The sequence below is a fragment of the Marmota monax genome, unplaced genomic scaffold (assembly GCF_021218885.2).
Source record: "Marmota monax isolate L192 unplaced genomic scaffold, Marmota_monax_Labrador192_F-V1.1 WCK01_AAM20220418_F8-fsc00098, whole genome shotgun sequence".
Lineage (NCBI taxonomy): Eukaryota > Metazoa > Chordata > Mammalia > Rodentia > Sciuridae > Marmota > Marmota monax.
This window is the reverse complement of record NW_026694639.1, coordinates 456,171-475,470: the sequence shown is the minus strand read 5'-3', so window position 1 is coordinate 475,470 and position 19,300 is coordinate 456,171. Positions and strand designations below refer to the sequence as shown.

Genomic DNA, 19,300 nt, shown 5'->3' with positions numbered 1-19,300 from the left:
GAATAAGAAGATACTCACATGCACTCGCTCCCAAGCTTCCCAGTACCATTCCTCCATTTTCATGACCCAAACATATTTTCTTGAGAACCACCTAGGCCACCAGAGAAGATCTCTCAGTCAATGAAAGAGGGCCATTGTAGGCTCAAAGTCAGTCTTTTCTTTGGTGAGTGCTTATCAATATTTTGGATAAGGTGCTGAATTCAGGCTAGCTGTTACTCTTGCAAGTCGTCAAATGGATCCATCTGGTTGTATTCTAACCAAGTGAGGACAGGAGAGGACCTTTCCAATGTACAAGGAATTGGGTACACAACCGCAGGCAGCTGGCTAGATCCCTGGTCATTACACACATCCCTAAACATCCCCATAGCTTCCCTCCCTTTGAGGCCACAAAGAGGAATCCAAATTAAGAAAATTGTAGCTCAGTTTCTGTCACAGGAAACTTGGACCATATCTGCATCCACTTATGGACAATGACAACACTGTAAAGGAGACAAGACCACATGAAAAAAAGCTGCTATAAAATAGTGGACCTTTGGGGTTCTTGACAGTTCAAGGAAGAGTAACCTCTCCTTCTTCTAATCTTATATATCTTTTGGCCGTAGAGTTAAAGAAAGTAAATTGTGTTTAAGTAACAGTTCTTCAGAGGCATGGGCTTGGATTTTGAAGGGATTTTGAATAACCTACAGAAACCTCAGCTACAACAACTGTCTAAAATAGGAAGTGTCTGACCCTGGAAGACAACTCCTCCGCTGCTCTATTGAAGCTGCGCTTCTTAACTCTCCGGGATGGCACTGGAGCCCGGCTTTTAATAGGAATTACTTGACCTTGAAAGTGTTTCTTTGTTGCTCTTAAAGTGAGGAATTCAAGTTGCACTACAGTCTGCGATAAAATGTCTTAGAGCAGACTGCACACGGCGGGCGCGCGCGTGCGCGCGCGAGCGCGTGTGTAAAGGTCGAGAAAAAAAAATCACTGAGGAATGGTCCCGGTGGCCAGTCAGAAAGGTGAGAGACTGAGGCTTTTAAAATGGTTTACACTCTGCTCTTTAACTTCAATGCCCTCGCTTCGGACTGCTCCGGAGCAGGAGCTTCAATTGACTCCTTTTGTACCGAGTTTATGGCTCAGAACCCCTAGGGTCTCGATTTGCTCTCTGAAGAAATGCGCCCCACTGAGCTGCTCTCCGAGGCAACGGTGTCTCCTCTCCCCTTCCCCTTCCCCCACCCCCCGCCCCAGGGGAGGGCAAGGGAGGCTGGTCCGGCCCAGAGCGGAGTCCCCTAGGCGCGCTCCTAGACAGTGCGCTGAGTCTGCGCTCTTTAGGAATGGGACCGGGTTGCCTTCCAACCCCACTAGAACATCCTGAAAACTTCACAAGAGTCCTTGAAAGGCCGGGTGATGGGACAGAAGCCCCCAACAGAACCCATGCCCGAGCTCCGAGCGCGCCCGGGTATGGGATGGCGAAATGCACCCTCCCGGCCCCTGACTGCAGCCGCTCTAATTGCTCAGGCTGCGTGCGGGTGGCTTCTGCTTGGACTCCAAAAGAAGACCGAACACCAATGGGGGTGAACTCTTGCACCCTTAGGATCTTTTATGACTGCGCGCCACAACCCTAGCCCCGGAGTAGAAGAACTGGGCATTGCGGTGCGGAGTGCGCGGGGACAGGTGGAGGGAGCTGCGGGTCACAGGTGTCCCCGGAGCTGCGTTCTGGGAAGGTAAGTACAAAATAATCGACGAGGAGCGGGACGAACCCCGCCTCCCTTCGCCCCAGGAGCTCCCAAAAGAAGGAAAGCGCACCCGCCGCCACCGCCCGGGGCCTCCCGGCCCCCTCCCCACCGCGCCCCGCGCTCTGATTGGCTGGCGCAGCGGGTCCCTGGCACGCGCCTGTGGATGTAGTTATAAGAATCCTCGCGTGCCGGCCCTCAGCTTCAGCAAGTCGGTCCCAGCCCTCCCTAGTGCAGCGCGGGCGCCAGCCAGAGCGCCGCGGCGGCGGGCACTCCAGGGAGGCCCGGGGGCGGGCAGTCGGGCTGCCGCCGCGCGCCCCCAGCGCAGGGCCCAGAAGGAGGGGCAGCCGGACCAGAGAGCACGACAACCCAGCACTTACAAAGCCTCACCCTAGGCAATCCTGCCGGCCCCCTGGCCGGCGGCCACGGACAGCATGGACGCAGTGCTGTTGGAGCATTTCCCCGGGGCCCTGGACGCCTTCCCGACCGCTTACTTTGACGAGGAAGATTTCTTTACCGACCAGTCCTCCCGGGATCCTCTGGAGGACGGCGATGAGCTGCTGGCAGACGAGCAGGCCGAGGTGGAGTTCCTCAGCCACCAGCTGCACGAGTATTGCTACCGCGACGGGGCATGCCTGCTACTGCAGCCCGCGCCCTCGGTCGCCCCGCACGCGCTCGCCCCGCCGCCCCCTGGGGGTCCCGGCGAGCCTGAGGACAGCGGCGGTTATTGCTGCGAGACAGGGGCGCCCCCCGGCGGCTTCCCCTACTCGCCGGGCTCGCCTCCCTCCTGCCTGGCCTACCCTTGCGCCGCGGCTGCGGTGCTGTCTCCAGGGGCTAGGCTGCGTGGTCTGAGTGGTGCGGCGGCGGCCGCAGCGCGGCGGAGGAGGCGTGTGCGCTCTGAGGCTGAGCTGCAGCAGTTGAGGCAGGCGGCCAACGTCCGCGAGCGGAGGCGCATGCAGTCCATCAACGACGCCTTTGAGGGGCTGCGCTCGCACATCCCCACGCTACCCTACGAAAAGCGCCTCTCCAAGGTGGACACACTGCGTTTGGCCATCGGCTATATCAACTTCCTCAGCGAGCTCGTGCAGGCGGATCTGCCGCTGCGGGGTGGCGGCGCAGGCGGATGCGGGGGACCCGGCGGCCGCGGGCGCCTGGGCGGGGACAGCCCGGGCAGTCAGGCCCAGAAAGTCATCATTTGCCATCGTGGCACCAGTAAGTGCGTCCCCATCTCAGGTCTGGGAGAGGGGCACTGACACCGGCCCGCTAAGGCCCAGGAAAGGCAGGGCGAACCGACTGACAAGCAGACTGACGGACCGACGGGCGGGCAGATGGACGGTGGGCACTGGCAACCTGGAGCACAAGATTCTTTCTCGCGTACCTCCCCCCACCCACCCACACACACACCTGACGCTTTGACTGCTGCTGGGAAGACAAGCGTCCCTGCCACACCAGCAGCTTCTAAGATCCCGGGGAGCGGGCGCTGGGGGCTTGAGAAGTGGACTAAGAGGGTGGTTCTAGTATGACTGTGAGACTCCTGTTCAGTCTGCACATGAGGGCATCCTGAAAGTCGGAGGGGGCCTCTGGGAATATAATTGGATATTCACAGTCTGTTTTCTCTTTTCACCTCCCTAGGGCCTCCCTCACCTAGCGATCCGGATTATGGTCTCCCTCCCCTTGCAGGACACTCTCTCTCGTGGACTGATGAAAAACAACTCAAAGAGCAAAATATTATCCGAACAGCCAAAGTGTGGACCCCAGAGGACCCCAGAAAACTCAACAGCAAATCTTCATTTAACAACATAGAAAACGAACCGCCCTTTGAATTTGTGTCCTGAGAAAATTCATATTTGGTTGAGGATCTGATTATGTCTCTGTGCATATTGTACATGTAAATACCTATAATGTAAATGTAATTTAAGAATCAAATTTTTCTAATGGCAATCAACTGTTATTTATCTATTTATTATCCTGTTGAGTTAATGAAATAGATGATCTCTTTATATATATAATTTATATAATTTATCCTGATTTTCTAAAAATATGCAATAGCGGATGATTCCCCCAGCACCTTTAGCAGAACTCTGCGTTGTTGGAAGAACTCTGGTCAGAAAACTTCATGCTTATTTATTACCAAATACAGTTTATTTCTAAGCGTTGTTAATAAATGCTATTGACACCTTTTTCTACAAGTTATTTGTTTAGTACATGATGGGGGCAACTATGTCATTAAAAATAATTAACTTGGTAAAAACTAAATCAGAAACTCAAAGGTAGCTATCAAGTAGGAAACTGTGTTTTATTTAGATGACCTCCAATTCGCCATTACAGCCCTTCTTCTGTATCATCTGCCCCAAATAGTAACATTTAGCCTACCTTTCAGGTACCCTTGGGGCAAATAGGTGATAGGATTTGTTATTCCCACTTTTCAGAGAGGAAGGCTGAGGCTCAGGTCATGTTTGGTTTACCCAAAATAACCCTCATTCTGCCTAATCGTATTGTATAAAAGTGAAGGCGCTGTGTCTGGTGGAAATTGGGAGCTAATTCCTGGGCTGGGAAAGGGAAGGGGTCTTTCTGCTTCCATGGCTGGAGGATGGGTTGCTCTTGAGCTGCCCTGCCACTCATCCTTTGGCAGTTGCAGCATCAGATATTTGAAACTCAGGCGTACTCCTCTCAGAGGGTATGGGTCAGGCGGTGGTATTGAGATCCGGGGGAATATCTGGGGTGGGGGCTTCCAACAAAATTCAGGGTTTTCGAGGTAAGGAAGGAAGGAGCCTACTCTGCCTAGCATATCTACAACTGAATTTTTTTTTTCGGTGCTGGGGATGGAATCCAATCCCACGCATGCTAGGCCATCATCGTTCTACCACTGAGCGACATCCACAGGTTATTTCTAAAACTGGCTTGGTTTTGCCTATACCAGAACCTAATCTTCCTCTGCCAGAGATCTGGAGAGAACACAAGCCTGGGGCGGAGGGCACAGGATCGCCCCCTAGCGAACGGGAGAAGCGGAGGCGAGGCCAGGGGTCGCTCAGCTGGAAGACCCTGGAAGCCTGGGCTCCAGCTACCATCCACCGCGGCGACCGCCGCAGCGCTCTCACCCGTGGGCAGAGCCCGGTGGCGCGGATGCGGATGGTGAGGACCCGAGCGCACGGGCGCAGAGCAGGAGGCGCGCACCTCTTCGTGAAACGTCGGTCCTGGAGCTGCCCAGGCCCTGCTCAGGCCCGGCAAAGGCGAGCTGCTCCTGTGTAGCCTAGCGTCTCCCTGGTCAGTCAAGGTACAATCGCGAACCGCCCCCAGTACCCATGGCCTTGCGGAAGGACAATATGCCGGCAGCATGCTAATTGCTTTAACCTAGTTTCAGACCCACCGAGGGGTTCCCCGCGCGCCGCGGGTGCCATGGCCCTCGTCCAAGAGCAATTAAAGCGAGGCCGCGAGCCCGACCCCGCAGCGCGGCCTGGCCAGACATGCGGAGATTCTGGGTCGCGAGGCTCCCAGGAGGGCCTTGGCCATGGACCCTCACACCCCTTCCAGCCTTCGCGTCCTCTCGGCCCCCTCCCCCAAAAGATGATTTCACACAGGAGACAGAATTTGAGAACGAGAGAAAATAGTTCAATTTTGTCCTGTATTAGGGCCTCATTAAACACGAAAGTTGCTTTTGCACAAATGCTTCCATCAGGCATGTAATCTCATTACACTCATTAGAAAGTCAAATGTTAGGCAGACTTCAACTTAATTATAAGTTATGGAAGTGTTGTATCGTTTTCTTTGCCTGTGTAGACCTGCATTTCCTTGGATTGGGTGATGTGGCAATTCGTAGTTAAAACACTACAATCATTGTGATGTGGCACCTTTTATTTTGCGTGCCACTTTTTTTGTGATTCAATGCATCAACACATCCTTTAGTGCGGTGCAGATGAAGCGGAAGAGCCGAGCTGAGCATGCAAAACACCAGGGTCTCTATCTTGTCACTCTTGTGCCCTGACTTGGCAAGTCCCTTTAAGCACAACCTTCAAAGAGACTGACAGTTTCTTTTTATTTACTCATAATCCATTCATTCTAGTGTTGCAATTCTTTTTTTTTTTTTTTAAATGCAGCAGTAAAAGCAGAACAAACGTATCATTTCAGAGTCTACTTTGGCGTCAGGGAGGCCTGAGCTGCACTGGGTGCAGGAGCCGCCGTCCTTGTAGCAGCGCCAGGCTGGAGAGCCTCTGGCCTGAGGCATCTCTGGCCAGCAAATACAGTCTGGCACTGGAAAGACCTTGTGGGGGCAGTTTGACTGACAGGTATTCAGCAGTCCTTCTAAGTCAACACTTTTCTTCCAAGTTAAAAAAAAAATGCCTATGAAAATAAAATTGAGTAAGCCAAACTGCTGGACAGCTATGGAGAGCCTTTACCCAGCCTTGCTCTTCTGAACACCCATCAGCCCTTGCGCTGAAATCCAGTCTGGGACCACCAGGGGAAAGAGTTTAAAGTCTGCCCTGGCTGCCCTTGTCCATTTAGCATAATAAAGAAACTGCAAACCCCAGTACAGGGTACATTTTATGATCTCTACTGGAGAGCTGGCTAAATCACTCCCCAGTGGTCCAGACTCCACTGCTAGTGGTTGTGGGGGGAGGGAGTACTGGAGAGGATTTGATAAAGTCTTCCCAGCATGGAGATTGCAGTGGAGTGCCCTCCTTAACCCCCCCCCCAACACCTTCCCTTTTCTCCCCCACACCAATTCTCAAATTTCGACCCATCTTGCTGCTCTCCATTCCTAGGTTGCTGTGTCGCTCTGCCTTGGTGTCAGAGTGCCAGTGAATCTTCCCAATAAAAGCCCCTTCTATCCCCTTTCTCACTCCCTTACATTTCACATGGACATTAGGGTCAAGGTCCTCTTGTTGCCTTAAAAGATGCTATGTGTCACCAAAAAGGCGACTTTCTATTTCATTGGCTGGGAAGCCCAGGCACCATTTCTCTGCCCTTAGTTTCTCCTGAGGGGGCTGTCAGTTCTGAGGTGAAATTGGGTGGGGTGTCTTGGGGGGAGAAGGGAGGGTGGTAAAAAAGAGGAGAGGTTTGCCACTTCTGCACCCTCAGCTGGGTAGCCTCCAGAATGGAGCTCCTTGGTGGAGCCTCTTCTTTCCCATGGAAGCCAGGCACCATGGATTAACTTGAAAATTCTCCTAACATATTGAATCCTGGAGACTATGGGTCCTATAAGGCAGAAAAGTAGGTGGGAAAGAGAGTGAGCCTGCCACCCCAGACTGGGAGCAGGGCGCATAAAAGGCCTTGTTGGAACTCCTGTGAAATCGGCTGCCAGTGATTCCCAGGACTGCTCATCTGCCAGTACCAGGATTAACGCCCCTCAGTGGAGAGGGTGTGGAGTCTCTTAAATCCATAAACTCATCCCATTTCCATTAATGGGCCTTTGCAGTGGCACCGAGTACCAGCTGCGAGGTTGAACAAACACCAGTTGAGTACTCCCTGGCGAATCTCTCTGGGAAGAGCCCTTACCCTCCCTTTCTCCCTCACCCTCCCCTCCCACTGCCTTTCCAAAGCCTTCTGCAGCCTGTGGGAATGGTCCTAAATAATTCCACAACCAATGCATTTTTGAGATCTGGAACCACTGGTAGGAAACGATTCCCACGACGGGATGTGAGGTCTGGCCAACAGGTGTTCGGATTTGGCCCAGGGAGATGGGGAAACCCAGGGAGAGAGACAGGCCTGCCAGAAAGCAGGCTGCTCAGGGCCTCCCGGCTTTACAGGCCGTGGAAGCCGCAGACAATCGAAATGATATCTTTATTGCTAGGTTCATGTCCTGGGCTATAACATATCAATCCCTGTCGTGGTCCTCTAGGATGCACCTGGTATTTCAAACTTGTTCTTTTTGTGCTTCTGGGTCCTGGGCTGCAGCTGCCTAAAACAAGCAAAGAGAGAGGCCCTTACAATGTCTCCAAGACGTGTTGGCATGGTTTGCCTGTCTTTAATGTACCATTAACTATTGTCTTTACACAATATGGGAACTGTAAAGCATGACATGTGTTATAATAAAACACATTTTCAATGATACACTCGGACTTGAGGCTGGGGTGCAGCAAACAAACAGGCCCAAATCTTGTTTTGTCTCCCTTGCTAAGCCTACTGGCAATTAAACTTAAGACCACTGTTTCCCCCCCTCCTGATCAGCCAATTAAATTTTATGTCTCCTAATTTTTCACATAGAAAAAAGTCTCAGTGCTGGCCCCTAAAGACATTGATTTTCTTGCTATCACCTGGCGCTCAGACCTTAGTTCCATTTATCAAGAAGGGAAACGTCAGGCGTTACATAAAGTGACTCTGTTACCATAAGGCTCTCACCATCCTGGCCTATTGTTTTCCCTTGTTAATAACTCATTACCAGGATTTAACAAATCAACCATTACATATGTTTTGTGTCTCCATATTTTGATCCGTACGATTAAGCAGATGTTACGATTGAAAATTGAAAAGTCCAAGGCTACTCTAGTCTGAAAGAAAGAGGGCAGCCTCAAACAACGAGCTAACAATGAGATTCAGAAGATCTTCAGAAAAACATTTACCACCAATAAACAGACTCCAACCTGCTCCATTTCAACCATTGTGTGCTTTGGGGGAATAATTAAGTTTAATAGGAATAGGTCTGGAGGGTTTTCAATGCCAAGACCACAGGTGCGGGGTGGCATGATGAATGATTTGCCTGATTTTTGCCAAGCTCAAGGGCTCTTCTCTTGGACTTTCAAGCAGATAGAAAATATTGTCATTTCTTTTAATTCACAGCATTACTTTCAAGCCGAACAAAGGCCGGGGCCGGGGGGAGGCGGGGGAAGGGCTCGGCTGTAATGAAGCGCCTCAGAGGCGGAGGTGCAGCGGAGGAGGCTGAGGCGGCGGCGGAGCGCGCTGCTGCGTTTGTGCGCAAGTGACTCTCCTGTGCCACACACAAAAGGCCTCCCTCTCCCCACCTTCTGCTGTCTTTCAGCTCTTGGGACCCTGCAGAGCCGGCTCCTGGGACTCCGGGGGGCTCCTGGCCTCATACCCAGGGCAGCTCAGTTTTTAGGACGTCCGCCGCCGCCAAGGCAAACCTAGCCAAACTTCCCCCAAACTCCGCGGGCCAGGGAGGGACCCTGGCTGGAGGCGCGCATGCGCCCCGCCTACTGCTCGGCGTTCCCAGGGTTCCGGAGAGCCGGGGTGGAGTCAGATGAGTATCCCCCGAGGCCCGCCTGGCCCCTGCTCCCCGGGCATTCGGGGTTCGGGCGCTGTCTGTTTTTCTCGAGGCTGAAAGTAGCTGCCCCGGTGTCCAGCTCTCCGTAGTTCTGCTATCTTTGCGCATGAAAGTCTCCAAGAGGGGCTCCAGGAAGCGGCGAGCAGGAAGCGGGGTGAACGGCCCGAATGAAGCCAGGAGTTGGGACCCCAGGCTTCCTCTAAGAGGGCCCAGGGCAACTACACCCCTTGGCCAGCCGGGAAGCCCTCAGGAGGCCGCCTGCAGAGGGCCCCTTGCCCTGGGGCGCAGGTTGTGGCGAACTCGTTTTTGCCTCCCAGCCGAGGCGCCGGCACTATCAGCTACAGTGGCCGGGGCGCAGAGTTCCAGCCGGTCCCACTTTCGGGCTCCTGAGGATCTACCCTTGCTTCTCGGGGACTCTTAGCCCTTGGCGGATCGCCGCAGCATAACTCTAGCCCCTTGCGTGGAGGGTACGCACCTGTTCCAAACAACCTGTTGCGCTGACATTGCTTTGGAGAGATGCCGCGCGTTGCCTGATGGAAGCAGGCTGTGTGGAGGCCCCCAGCTTCCAGGAAAGAGTTTAGGGTTCCCTGTTAGTGAGAGGCACCCCCTTCTTGCCTCCTATGACAAGCAGTGTGTTTCAACCCTGCCTGCGTCCCGGGAACCCAAGGCATCCCGGACACCCCTGTACCTCGCCCAAACTAAGAACTTCTCATGTAGCTCTTTGCAGTTTGGGTGGCAGGATTAGACGAAGATCCGGATTAGAGCCACACCGCAGACTAATTAAACCCTCTCAATAATATAGCTCGCTACCTCACACCCCCCTCTTCGCCCCCCGCAGCCAGATAGGAATCTTTGGTTCCCCACCCCCACCCCACTCTGAGAAAGCTAGTTATCTTCGCGCTTTCCAGAGGAACTGGCACTTGGGTCGTTCTCATTCTCAACAGAATTTTTCTGAATTGCTTACAATTTTACAATTTCTCTTCAGGGATAGCACAGGCTCTCTTTTGTCTCCTTTCTTGTTTGGGTCACTGGTCCTCTCCTAAATAGCTAGTTAACCACCTACCTCTGAAGTGCAAACCTTTGGAATTGGATCCTGGTGATAATTCTAGATAGGGGATGTTTCTAGGAGTTTTATTAGACAACCCAGTGGGGCAAGAATTGGCATTGGATTTTTAAAAATAGACGTGCACTGGCATGGGAGAATTCCAGAAATTCTGGCGCTGATCAGTGTCATTCCAAATACGAATAGAATTTTTTAAATGATCCACATTTAAATGAAGGAGGCTAGGCTGCAACCCCACAATGAACACCGGTGCATATAATTTACATGTTAGGGCTCAACAATTTGCATTTGTGGCAATAGCAAATGTGTGGAAGTTTTTCCATACTTTTTGAAAACATACTTGACGCCTCATTTCTTTGATGGCTGCTCAATAGACACCATGAGACAGTAGCCGAGAGTGCCCCTTCCCCAGCCTTCCTCTTGCGTGCAGTGCTTTCATCCAGGGCTTGAATTGTGTTGTCAAAGTTTAGTAGAAGAAAGAGGAGGGGGCATGAGAACGAGAGGGTGTTTTGAAAAGTCTTGGAAATCGGTATATTTTGCAGGTGTAGAATGTGCCTAATAACCATGGCTAGTGTGCGCTCCCCAATGGTGAGGGTATGACAGGGACAGCTGGCTCAGTTTTCACTGTGAAAACACCCCCTCGGTGGACCAAACACAACGACACTGACCTTTCTGCGGGGGAACCAGAGATGTGCCTTTGACTGAATTAGCCATAAAGACGTCTTGCTATGACTTTTGTTCCCCACGAAAGCAAAGAAATATTGCGTTTAATATGAGAAGTACTGTTCACAGCTTTTCCGTGCCCCTTAAGAAATATTACAGTGCTGATTTACTGGCCTTCTTCTATAGAGTTGGCCCCAAGGCTGGCTGGGGGTGGAGGGGTGGGATGGGGCAGTGAGGACAGAGGAGGAGGAGGCGGAGTTGGTGAGCTAAATTGCCTGTTGCCTGTTTCCAAAGTTCTCTCTTTGCAGCAGCAAATTTATCAATCTTTTCATCTGACAATACTTTGAAATATATCATTGTCATCCAGAGTTGTTTGATAGATTATCTGTAGGCACACAGCCTTTTCCAAGGTCAAGTTGAAGATTCTTGTTTGCTGTTTAACTGAGTTGTTTAAAAAACCCCGAACAATGCCTGCCTGTTAAATTTTCACTTGTTCTCATGGGGCACTTGAAAGCAAGTTTTCCTATTGACCGGGTCTCTGGACATTTCATCCTTTGGAGCTAAATTCAGCAAATAGAGCTTGGCAATGAAATCAACAGGAGCAGAAATGAGATTTAGCCTTACCATTTGCAGATTCCAAGGAGATTAAGCCATCGTTCATATCTCTCCAAAGTATGTTCTAATTTTTCTCTTCGAGTCACAAGCTGATTATAGTGACATGCATCTCATTCAACCTTGTGACTTTATTCCAGTGGGAAGCTGCAAATACACTTCCTAAGGCAAAGAAATTGTGGCCACTCTTCTTTTCCTCTTCTTCTATCTTCTTCTTCTTCTTCTTTTTAGAGCATAACCTGTTGCTCTAAGGACACTTTAAAAATAAAGCCAGCTTCTAAATCGTCATGTTTTATGGACATATTTATTTCTGGTTTTAATGGCAAGACTGGTTTCACAGTTTCTCTATATCTGAGATGATTGATTTTTTTTAATTCAACTAACTTTTATTTACCTTGCAATAATGTTCTGGACCAATGTGATAAATTACAGATATGCAAATTTCTTTGAATGGTGTTGTAAGTGTGTCTAGCTGGAGCTGAATAACTCCTTGCAAGTCAGTCTGTGCGCGCTCAGGACCCCAGGGAGCTGATCAAAGCACCCATTCTCTTTCATCCCCGGTATTCTCCTCCAAACTATTTCGATACAATATGTTTCCATGATGCACTTAATGTGCTAGGGACATAGAACTCATTACAACCTAGCTAGTTCTGCCGACCTCTTTGTTCTGCGGCAGAAAGTCAAAGAAAAAAGGAAAAGCGCTGCCAGTTGCCAGCTTTCTGAAATGCTAAAGCATGCGTCATTTTTCACCAGGTCTCGTCTTGATATCCTCAAAAGACAAACTATGAAACCGGCCTCAGCCCTTTCTGGCATTAATTACACTGCTGTCCAGCCGATCTGTTTTTCCTATTATATGCATTTCTCAGCAGGGATTTTTTTTTTTTTTTTTGCAAGACTAATGCAGCTGCAAGTTAGACTATGAATGCATTTTTTATCACTATGGAAAAAATAAGTGAAAAGACTGCAAATCATACACCAAAACTTTTGAAAGACTTCTGGTGTATAACAGATTTAGGGCCGGACTTGGGAGGGGGGTTGTAAGTTCTCTAAACCTGAAATTAACTCAGAACCTTAGATGTTTCCAATGCGCCCAGTGTTCTGTGGAGACATTTTTGTGCCACTGGAAATTCTATGTTGGTACTCAGATAAATCATGGAGCTTAAAATTTCTGTTAAAATTCTGACATAAAACAGTCTCTACTGCACCCAACCAGGAGGCTGCTTCCTAGAAAATTTTGATCCAGAAGAATGACACAGAGAATATAAATTTTATTTGATTTCCTTCGATTCTTGTAAGGTTGATTGGTTGGTGGAAATGGCTGGCAGCCAGTTCTGGGAAAGATTCCAGACCTGACTCCGATTAACCCTCTCTGGTGAAACTCTGCTGGAAACCAACTCACCAGCAATTGCCATTAATCTACTTACTAATTAAGCCAATTCATTTCTAAAGGAGAAAAATTCCTTTCTTTAGCCAAACTGATGGGAGGAAATTTGAAAGAAGCGCCAAACTGTGTAACTGTAATTCAGCCAAGGACTGCTAAAACAAGGTGTTGATATATAGCAGCAGATTTAAAACAAGTTTCTAGGGCAACACTCCTTTGGAGACGGTGGCATATAGTGCATAGTAGATGAAGCTCGAATAATGCTCCACGGCGCTATGCCACCCCATGTACTTGCGTTCAAAATAACACGTCTCTCTCCAATTAAATCTTGTTCCTTTTACGCACAAATAAATCGCCTCTCTGGCTTTCTTTAGGACCAGAGAACATCAGCTTTATGTGACAAGTACCACAAATACATTTCTTGAGACTTAATAGCCTTAGAAATTTGTAATCCGGAGTCTACGATTTAGAGACAGAAGGACAGGCCCGAACTTGTATTTAGGGGAAGAGAAAAGACCAAGTTGAACATTACGCACGAAGAAAAGCAACTGGGTGTTTCAATAAATGGCACCTGACATTCCAGACTGAACACTTAAACTTAGCACTGGATCTTCTTCATACTTACCGAGAAGCAAAACTTCAAAAAGTTTCCCCACGTATTAAAGACTTGTTTACTGTCCTTAGGCTACAGAGCCACGTGCACCCAATGACGAGTATAGGGGATTTTCCCAAAGGAAATACAAACTTCCCTCAATGTGTATGGTTCACTCTCAAAGGACTTAGTTCTTAAGTCAGAAGGCAACAAGTCGTTCTCATTTTGTGTTAGAGACTGGATGAATTAGAGAGTGTCAAACAAGTTTAATGCCTCAGATATTTTAATTGAAGTCCGCTCTTTCCTACTCCTAGGCTCTGGGCGCGCCTCTGATCCCCAGCGGGCAACTAGAATGGATTTGGTGACCCCTCAGGGTCCATGCACCCAGCTCACTCTGCAGGAGAGCAGGAGAGGTTTCATTGGGGCTCAGAAAAGATGCGGGCAAAAGGCGTGTTCCAATTCTAAATTGCAGTGCTTGAGTTAGTGTTCCTAATCTGGAGAAATCATCGAATGGTTCAGAAACGCCTTGGAGACAGTATTTCTGGCTAAGGAGGCAGGCATTATATGCCATCCAGGATGAAGAGGGTCCTCTATTCTGTGGTCTCTTTGAGCAACCCAGTTGGGTCCACATCATTCATTGGGGGTTGGTGTACCCATATCTTCTCCCAAGGTTCTTTGGAGGATCCTCGATTCACTAAAAATGAGAACAAGGAACAGCTATAAACTTTGTTTTACTTACTAGACCTCAGCCACTCTCCACCCTTTCTCCTTCCCCAGGTAACACTTTGCATAAGTTTTTATGGGGGGTCCTCCCAGATCTAGCCCAGCTGGGGCTCTCTTTAGTAACCTGGAAGAGAGATTAGGGATAAAAGGAGGGGTAGATCAATCAGGTGGTTCGATTCTCCTGGGTCTTCAAAATAGACTCCCACCCCTTTTTCCTCAGAGAGTGCTTTTCTATTGAGTGTAGAACTGGTCTTACCTGCCTGTGACCAAGGCCAGTCATTGACCCTCTGGGAAGAAACACGACCCACTGTAAAATAATTTAAAAAAAAAAGATTGTCTTGTATTTAGATCCAGGGATTTAACTCTGAAATTTACCTAAGATTTAAATTTCCATTGTCTCTCCCTATGAAATAGGAAATTAGAAACGTGAAGGAAAGAAAACCAAACTGGCAGGGGCTCTGAAATTGGAGACTAGGAAAGCTCTGGCTGGTCCCAGGCTAGTTTCTTTGCCCCTGTAGGGAGGCACTTTTACCTGGTGTGTAAATTGTGAGGAAAGCGTTGGGGGTCTGGGACAGGAAAGCCACAACATGGGATGTGATGTTCCAGCTTTGAAGGGGAACAAAGGCTTTGAGCTAATCCCAGTGAAAGCCAGGAGCGTGGAGAAGGCAACAAAGAATTGCAGCCTGCGGTCACCGGTAGGTGTCAATGTGGACACTTGGAGCCGGGGCAGTGGGAGAGGGGAACACAGAGCCAGGCTGTCATTCCAAGTCTTAACATGAACAAAGATAAAAACGTGACAACCTCGGCTTTCAATAGTTGGGAGGTTCAAAGTGGAGTGCTGGAGAGTCTATCTGGGTCAAGTCTTTTCTGAAAGAGGGCCTTTCTCTTTTTTTAGTCAACTATCAACCAGGGAAGCCCCGAGGGCCTTTTCCCAAGGTAACTTTTCTTAATCAAAGATTTCTTCGATGTAATGTCCAATTGCACTTGATGCCAAAGATGAAGAGGAGGAGCTTTCAATACTTCTGAAAAAAATATAAAGCGCTTTGCATTCTGCGTCCCATAGAACCCAGGTGGGTGAATTAGGTGTTTGTGAACTTGAACAGCCTGCCTAAACTTTTTGTTCCTGTATCTTTTATATACTTAATGGGGAAAACAATGACATTTCCTCTTGTGAAACTATACATATATGTAGATGGTGCATCTACATGTCTATGGTCTACAGGCATTAGAGTTTCAAAAGCATTCATCTCACAAGGAGTTACTAGCATGTTGAAGAAACAATGGAAACCTGGTGGAGTAAGTATGCTAGAGATTTCCGTGTCTGTTAGAAATTAACAGATAAGCCACTCACCAACAAGTGAGTCTCCTCCATAGTCTGGGAAAGAAAATGGGGGATCTTCTACCAATGCAACTCATTACCAAAGATAATCTTAGGGAATTAGTCAATGGGCCTGATAAGAAATCATGCTCATCCTAAGAACTCAGACTCATTGTTTTCCATAAGTTTTATGACAAAAACCCAAAATATTAGTTAAAAAACCATAAGGTGACATAATTCTGATTTTCTTTAGTTGATGTAAGTCTCCCAAATTATAAAAAAAGGATGTAAATATCCTTAAAAGACTAATGACATTTCACAGGTAATGCAATTTAGAAAGAAACACTTCCATGTTTTCTTTTCCAACAATGTGCATTTTTGTAAACTGCTATAAATTGCAATTCAAAAGCACTGATCTCACCATCCCCAATCATTTTTTATACTGATCAAATGAATGCAGATACTCCCATTTGGGAGGGGCGACATGACATTTCACTTGGCAGTTCTAAACAGGTCACAGACCTTTCACAGACCCTAAGGCAGTGGGAGGGAGCTCTTTACTAAACCGTGTAACCAAATCAAACCAATGGTTACCCCTTTTCAAAACCATTGGAATGGTTTGCACAATGCTATTCACATAGCAGCACAGAAACTGAAAGGATGGTCATCCAATGGAAATTTCTTTCCTTTTGTTTAAACTTGCAGAGCTCAAAAAGTAATACTTGAAGGAAAACAATAACATTTGCTATGATAAAATCATATACAGTGCACATGCATTTTGTTGGCACTGCAGGGCATAGCTGTAACTGCCCATTTATATGTATATATATGCACATGTATGTATGTATATGTATGTATATTTATTGGAGATGTTGCTTTGTTTGAAACCATCAGCACAAAGACACAACATGGCTGCCCTGGAGATGACCTGTTGCTTTCAAGTTGCTTGAACACATCAGAATTTCCATTGTTAGGGGTGATTAATTGAAACTGATAAGTTACCATGAATAAAGATTGTTTTTCTGTTTAATGTGGTGGGCCTGATTTGGTAAATGCCTCATTCATGTAGCTTTGCAGTGCAGCATATGGGCAAGAGTCATTCAGTATCACAAACATATACAATTTATTATGCTTGTATGGGCACAACCAAAAGGCCTTTCTGTTTTAATGACAACGTTTCAATGACAAATTCCATTTAAAGAGTCACTAGTAGCGTGAAGTGTGATTTTTATAATTTATTCTTAGAGGTTCTGAGAATAATTTAAAAGATATAGTATTTAAATACAGTAAAAAGATGTATACACAATATGTGTACATATTATACATACAAAATATACCTTAGCATTGGTCATTGGGAATAAAGGAGAATTTATCTTAGATATGAGAAGATCCATGAAGAGAAAGCAGTGTCATCTAATGCCACCTTGTATGCCATACTATTGTTAAAGTTATCATACATGTTTCATGGAGATGTCACCAACGAGAGAGTTCACACTGCCCAGTTTACCAGGATATGCAAAGGAGTTCATTTGGTGAATAAGATGTCAATTTCATGATGCCTTTTTTTGTTGTTGTTGTTAATTGGCAAAATCAGAAGATAACATTTTAGAAATGATTTAGGGACTATATTATGAAAAAAACAGTACATTTATTAATTTTTCACAACTTAATTAACATTCACTTTCTTTACTTGAAAATAAATATTTCCTTTTAAAGAGTTAACTATATAAAACTGTCATGAATATTTGCCAATAATGGTAAATTTTTTTTGTAAAGATATTGTACAGAATTAATTTATTTGTTTTGCCCTTTTTTCCATTAGGTTGCTCATGTAATCACTAGAAAAAAGAGTAATAAAAAAATAGGAAAAACTTGCTAATGAACTAAAGAAATGACTATACCAAACCATCAAAGACAGAGTTACCATATTCAGCCTTTCCTGTCTCATCAAATAAATTCTCGGGTCATTCATGTCCAAGAAACAGTTCAAGTTCACCCAACATTTCTCAATTACATTAGATGGGTAATCTCAGTTCAACTCTTCTGGAGATAATAAACCACATTGGTCACAGTTGACCACGGCTAGTATGTGTTTTATAAAGGACTGGATGTCCATTGGAAAGCTAATCAGTACACCGTCACTTGTAAAATCCCCCCCTGCATTTTGAAGTGATAATCTGTATCTAATTTTTAAAGAAAAATTTACTCTCCTTTCACTCTTCTGAGGCCAATTTCTTTTCTAGACCTGAATAGAGATCATTGGTGAAACAGTACCAAATAGCTCTGGTATGTGTATAACAAAAACCCACCTCTTTGTAAAACATAACAAATTATACAATGTTCACAGATGTGCTTCACATTGTGCCTTTTGTGAGAAACGAAGGCCCAACTCTATTCCCCGCCCCCTTCTTTATGAAAGACTGGGCTCCCAATGCAATCTGTCCTAATCCTAGAGAAAAATAAATACACTTAATATGAAACTTTAGATAGCGCTTTCGAAAAAGATTTTCATTTGCACTTTTGGTCTACTTGATTTTTGCTAGTATGAATTTGAAATTACATGCAGCTCTTTATTCCTGTGAACAAGTGAGCAACTGATGATTAAGATGTTAACTGCTCCTACAACGTATCATTGACATTTAGATATTCAGTGGAAATGCTGTTATCACACAATTTCATGTTTGGACTTAGATCACCAAATAAAAATAATAATTTTCAATTATAATTTAAACATACACTCACTAAAATATTTTGAATTTTGTTTTTGCATTTTAGCTTTTGGTCATTATTATAGGAGAAGAGGCTATTAATAAGTAATTGTAAGTAATCAGGTAGTAATTTCTGCAGAAGTGGAGAGTGCAGAGGCTCAGGCTACCTTGTAGGATCTCTGAAAGTCTTGGTCAGACTTATTGTGTCAGTCTTTGAGTGACTGTCCAAGAATAAAAATCCAAGCCCTGGAAAATTCTCTGCATCCTTAGGGCCTACCCTAGGACTTTGTATAGAGTAGGTCTTCCTAAAGTCTGTGGAATGAATGAGTGAATACAAGTGAGCCCAGCATAACAGATGACTTGCTGATCCCTACTGTTTCACGCTGTTCCAGGTTTATTGACCTTGATATCTGCCTTCACCTAGGCGGTTGTCCATCTCCCACCCACCAGGAAAATACATTGAAACCCTCTTTCCTGTGAATGTGATCTTATGTAGAAGTAGGGTCTTCATAGACATAGTGAAGTTAGGAGGAGGTTCTTTGTAGATCTTTGGCTTCCAGGGTAAAATCCAGTTCAGTTTAGGGTAGAGGACCAGTCACAACCCCTCCCTGTCCCTCCATGAGCTCTCTGGTCCTCCAACCTAGGCAGTTGGCCTTCTGACTGGTCCTGCTGGGCTCATTCGTATTCTGTGGTCAGTTAGCCATCAATGGTCTCATGCTGGCTGTCGGCTGGGATAATACGGGCAAGCCAACCTCATGACTCTCAGCATCAAGTAGGCTGCCCCAGACTTGCTTTCAAGGAGGTCTTGGAGTTCTCAAGAGTAGCAAGAGCAAGCTCAATGCACAAGGATTGTCAAAGACTCTCTTGGTTTTACATTTGCTCTTGTCTCTTTAGCCAAAGAAAGTCAACATGGCCAAGACCAGAGTCATCATGGGAGGGAACACAAGGCTGTGGATTCCAAGGGAGTCACTCTACTTAACCTTCTAGGATTCACTTCTTCCTTGCCATTCATTCACTCATTCATTATTATAACGAACACCTGAGATAATCTGCTTATAAAGAGAGGTTCATTTCAGCTCATGGTCTCAGACATTTCAGCCCATGCTCAGTTGACTGTGTTCCTCTGGGGCCTGTGACAAGGCAGCACATCATGGCAGGGAGTGTGTGTGTGGAGTCCAGCTGCTCATCAGAAGTGAATAAGAGAGTGCAAGAGACCCTTCCAGGCACATCCTAGTCACTGAAAACCTCACACTAGGTGCCACTTCTTAAAGGCTTCACCACCTCCCCAAAGCACCTTGAGCTGATGAGG

At 46.9% G+C, this 19,300-nt stretch overlaps 2 protein-coding genes across 2 annotated transcripts in view; one reads left to right on the top strand and one right to left on the bottom strand.

The window, feature by feature from the left end:
* Positions 1–1,938: 1,938 nt before the first annotated feature.
* Positions 1,939–3,904, top strand: Ptf1a (pancreas associated transcription factor 1a). Its single transcript, XM_046423055.1, has 2 exons — positions 1,939–2,927; positions 3,348–3,904. The coding sequence occupies exons 1-2, from the start codon at positions 2,150–2,152 to the stop codon at positions 3,548–3,550; spliced, it is 981 nt and encodes a 326-aa protein (XP_046279011.1). The 5' UTR covers positions 1,939–2,149; the 3' UTR covers positions 3,551–3,904.
* Positions 3,905–13,507: 9,603 nt separating this feature from the next.
* Positions 13,508–19,300, bottom strand: part of CUNH10orf67 (chromosome unknown C10orf67 homolog) — a 118,424-nt gene continuing 112,631 nt past the window's right edge. Inside the window, exons 18-19 of the mRNA XM_058572309.1 lie at positions 14,222–14,272; positions 13,508–13,936 (exon numbers count right to left, since the gene is read on the bottom strand). Coding sequence (XP_058428292.1) covers positions 13,833–13,936; positions 14,222–14,272 — 155 coding nt within the window. The 3' untranslated portion in view covers positions 13,508–13,832. The remainder of the gene's footprint in view (positions 13,937–14,221; positions 14,273–19,300) is intronic.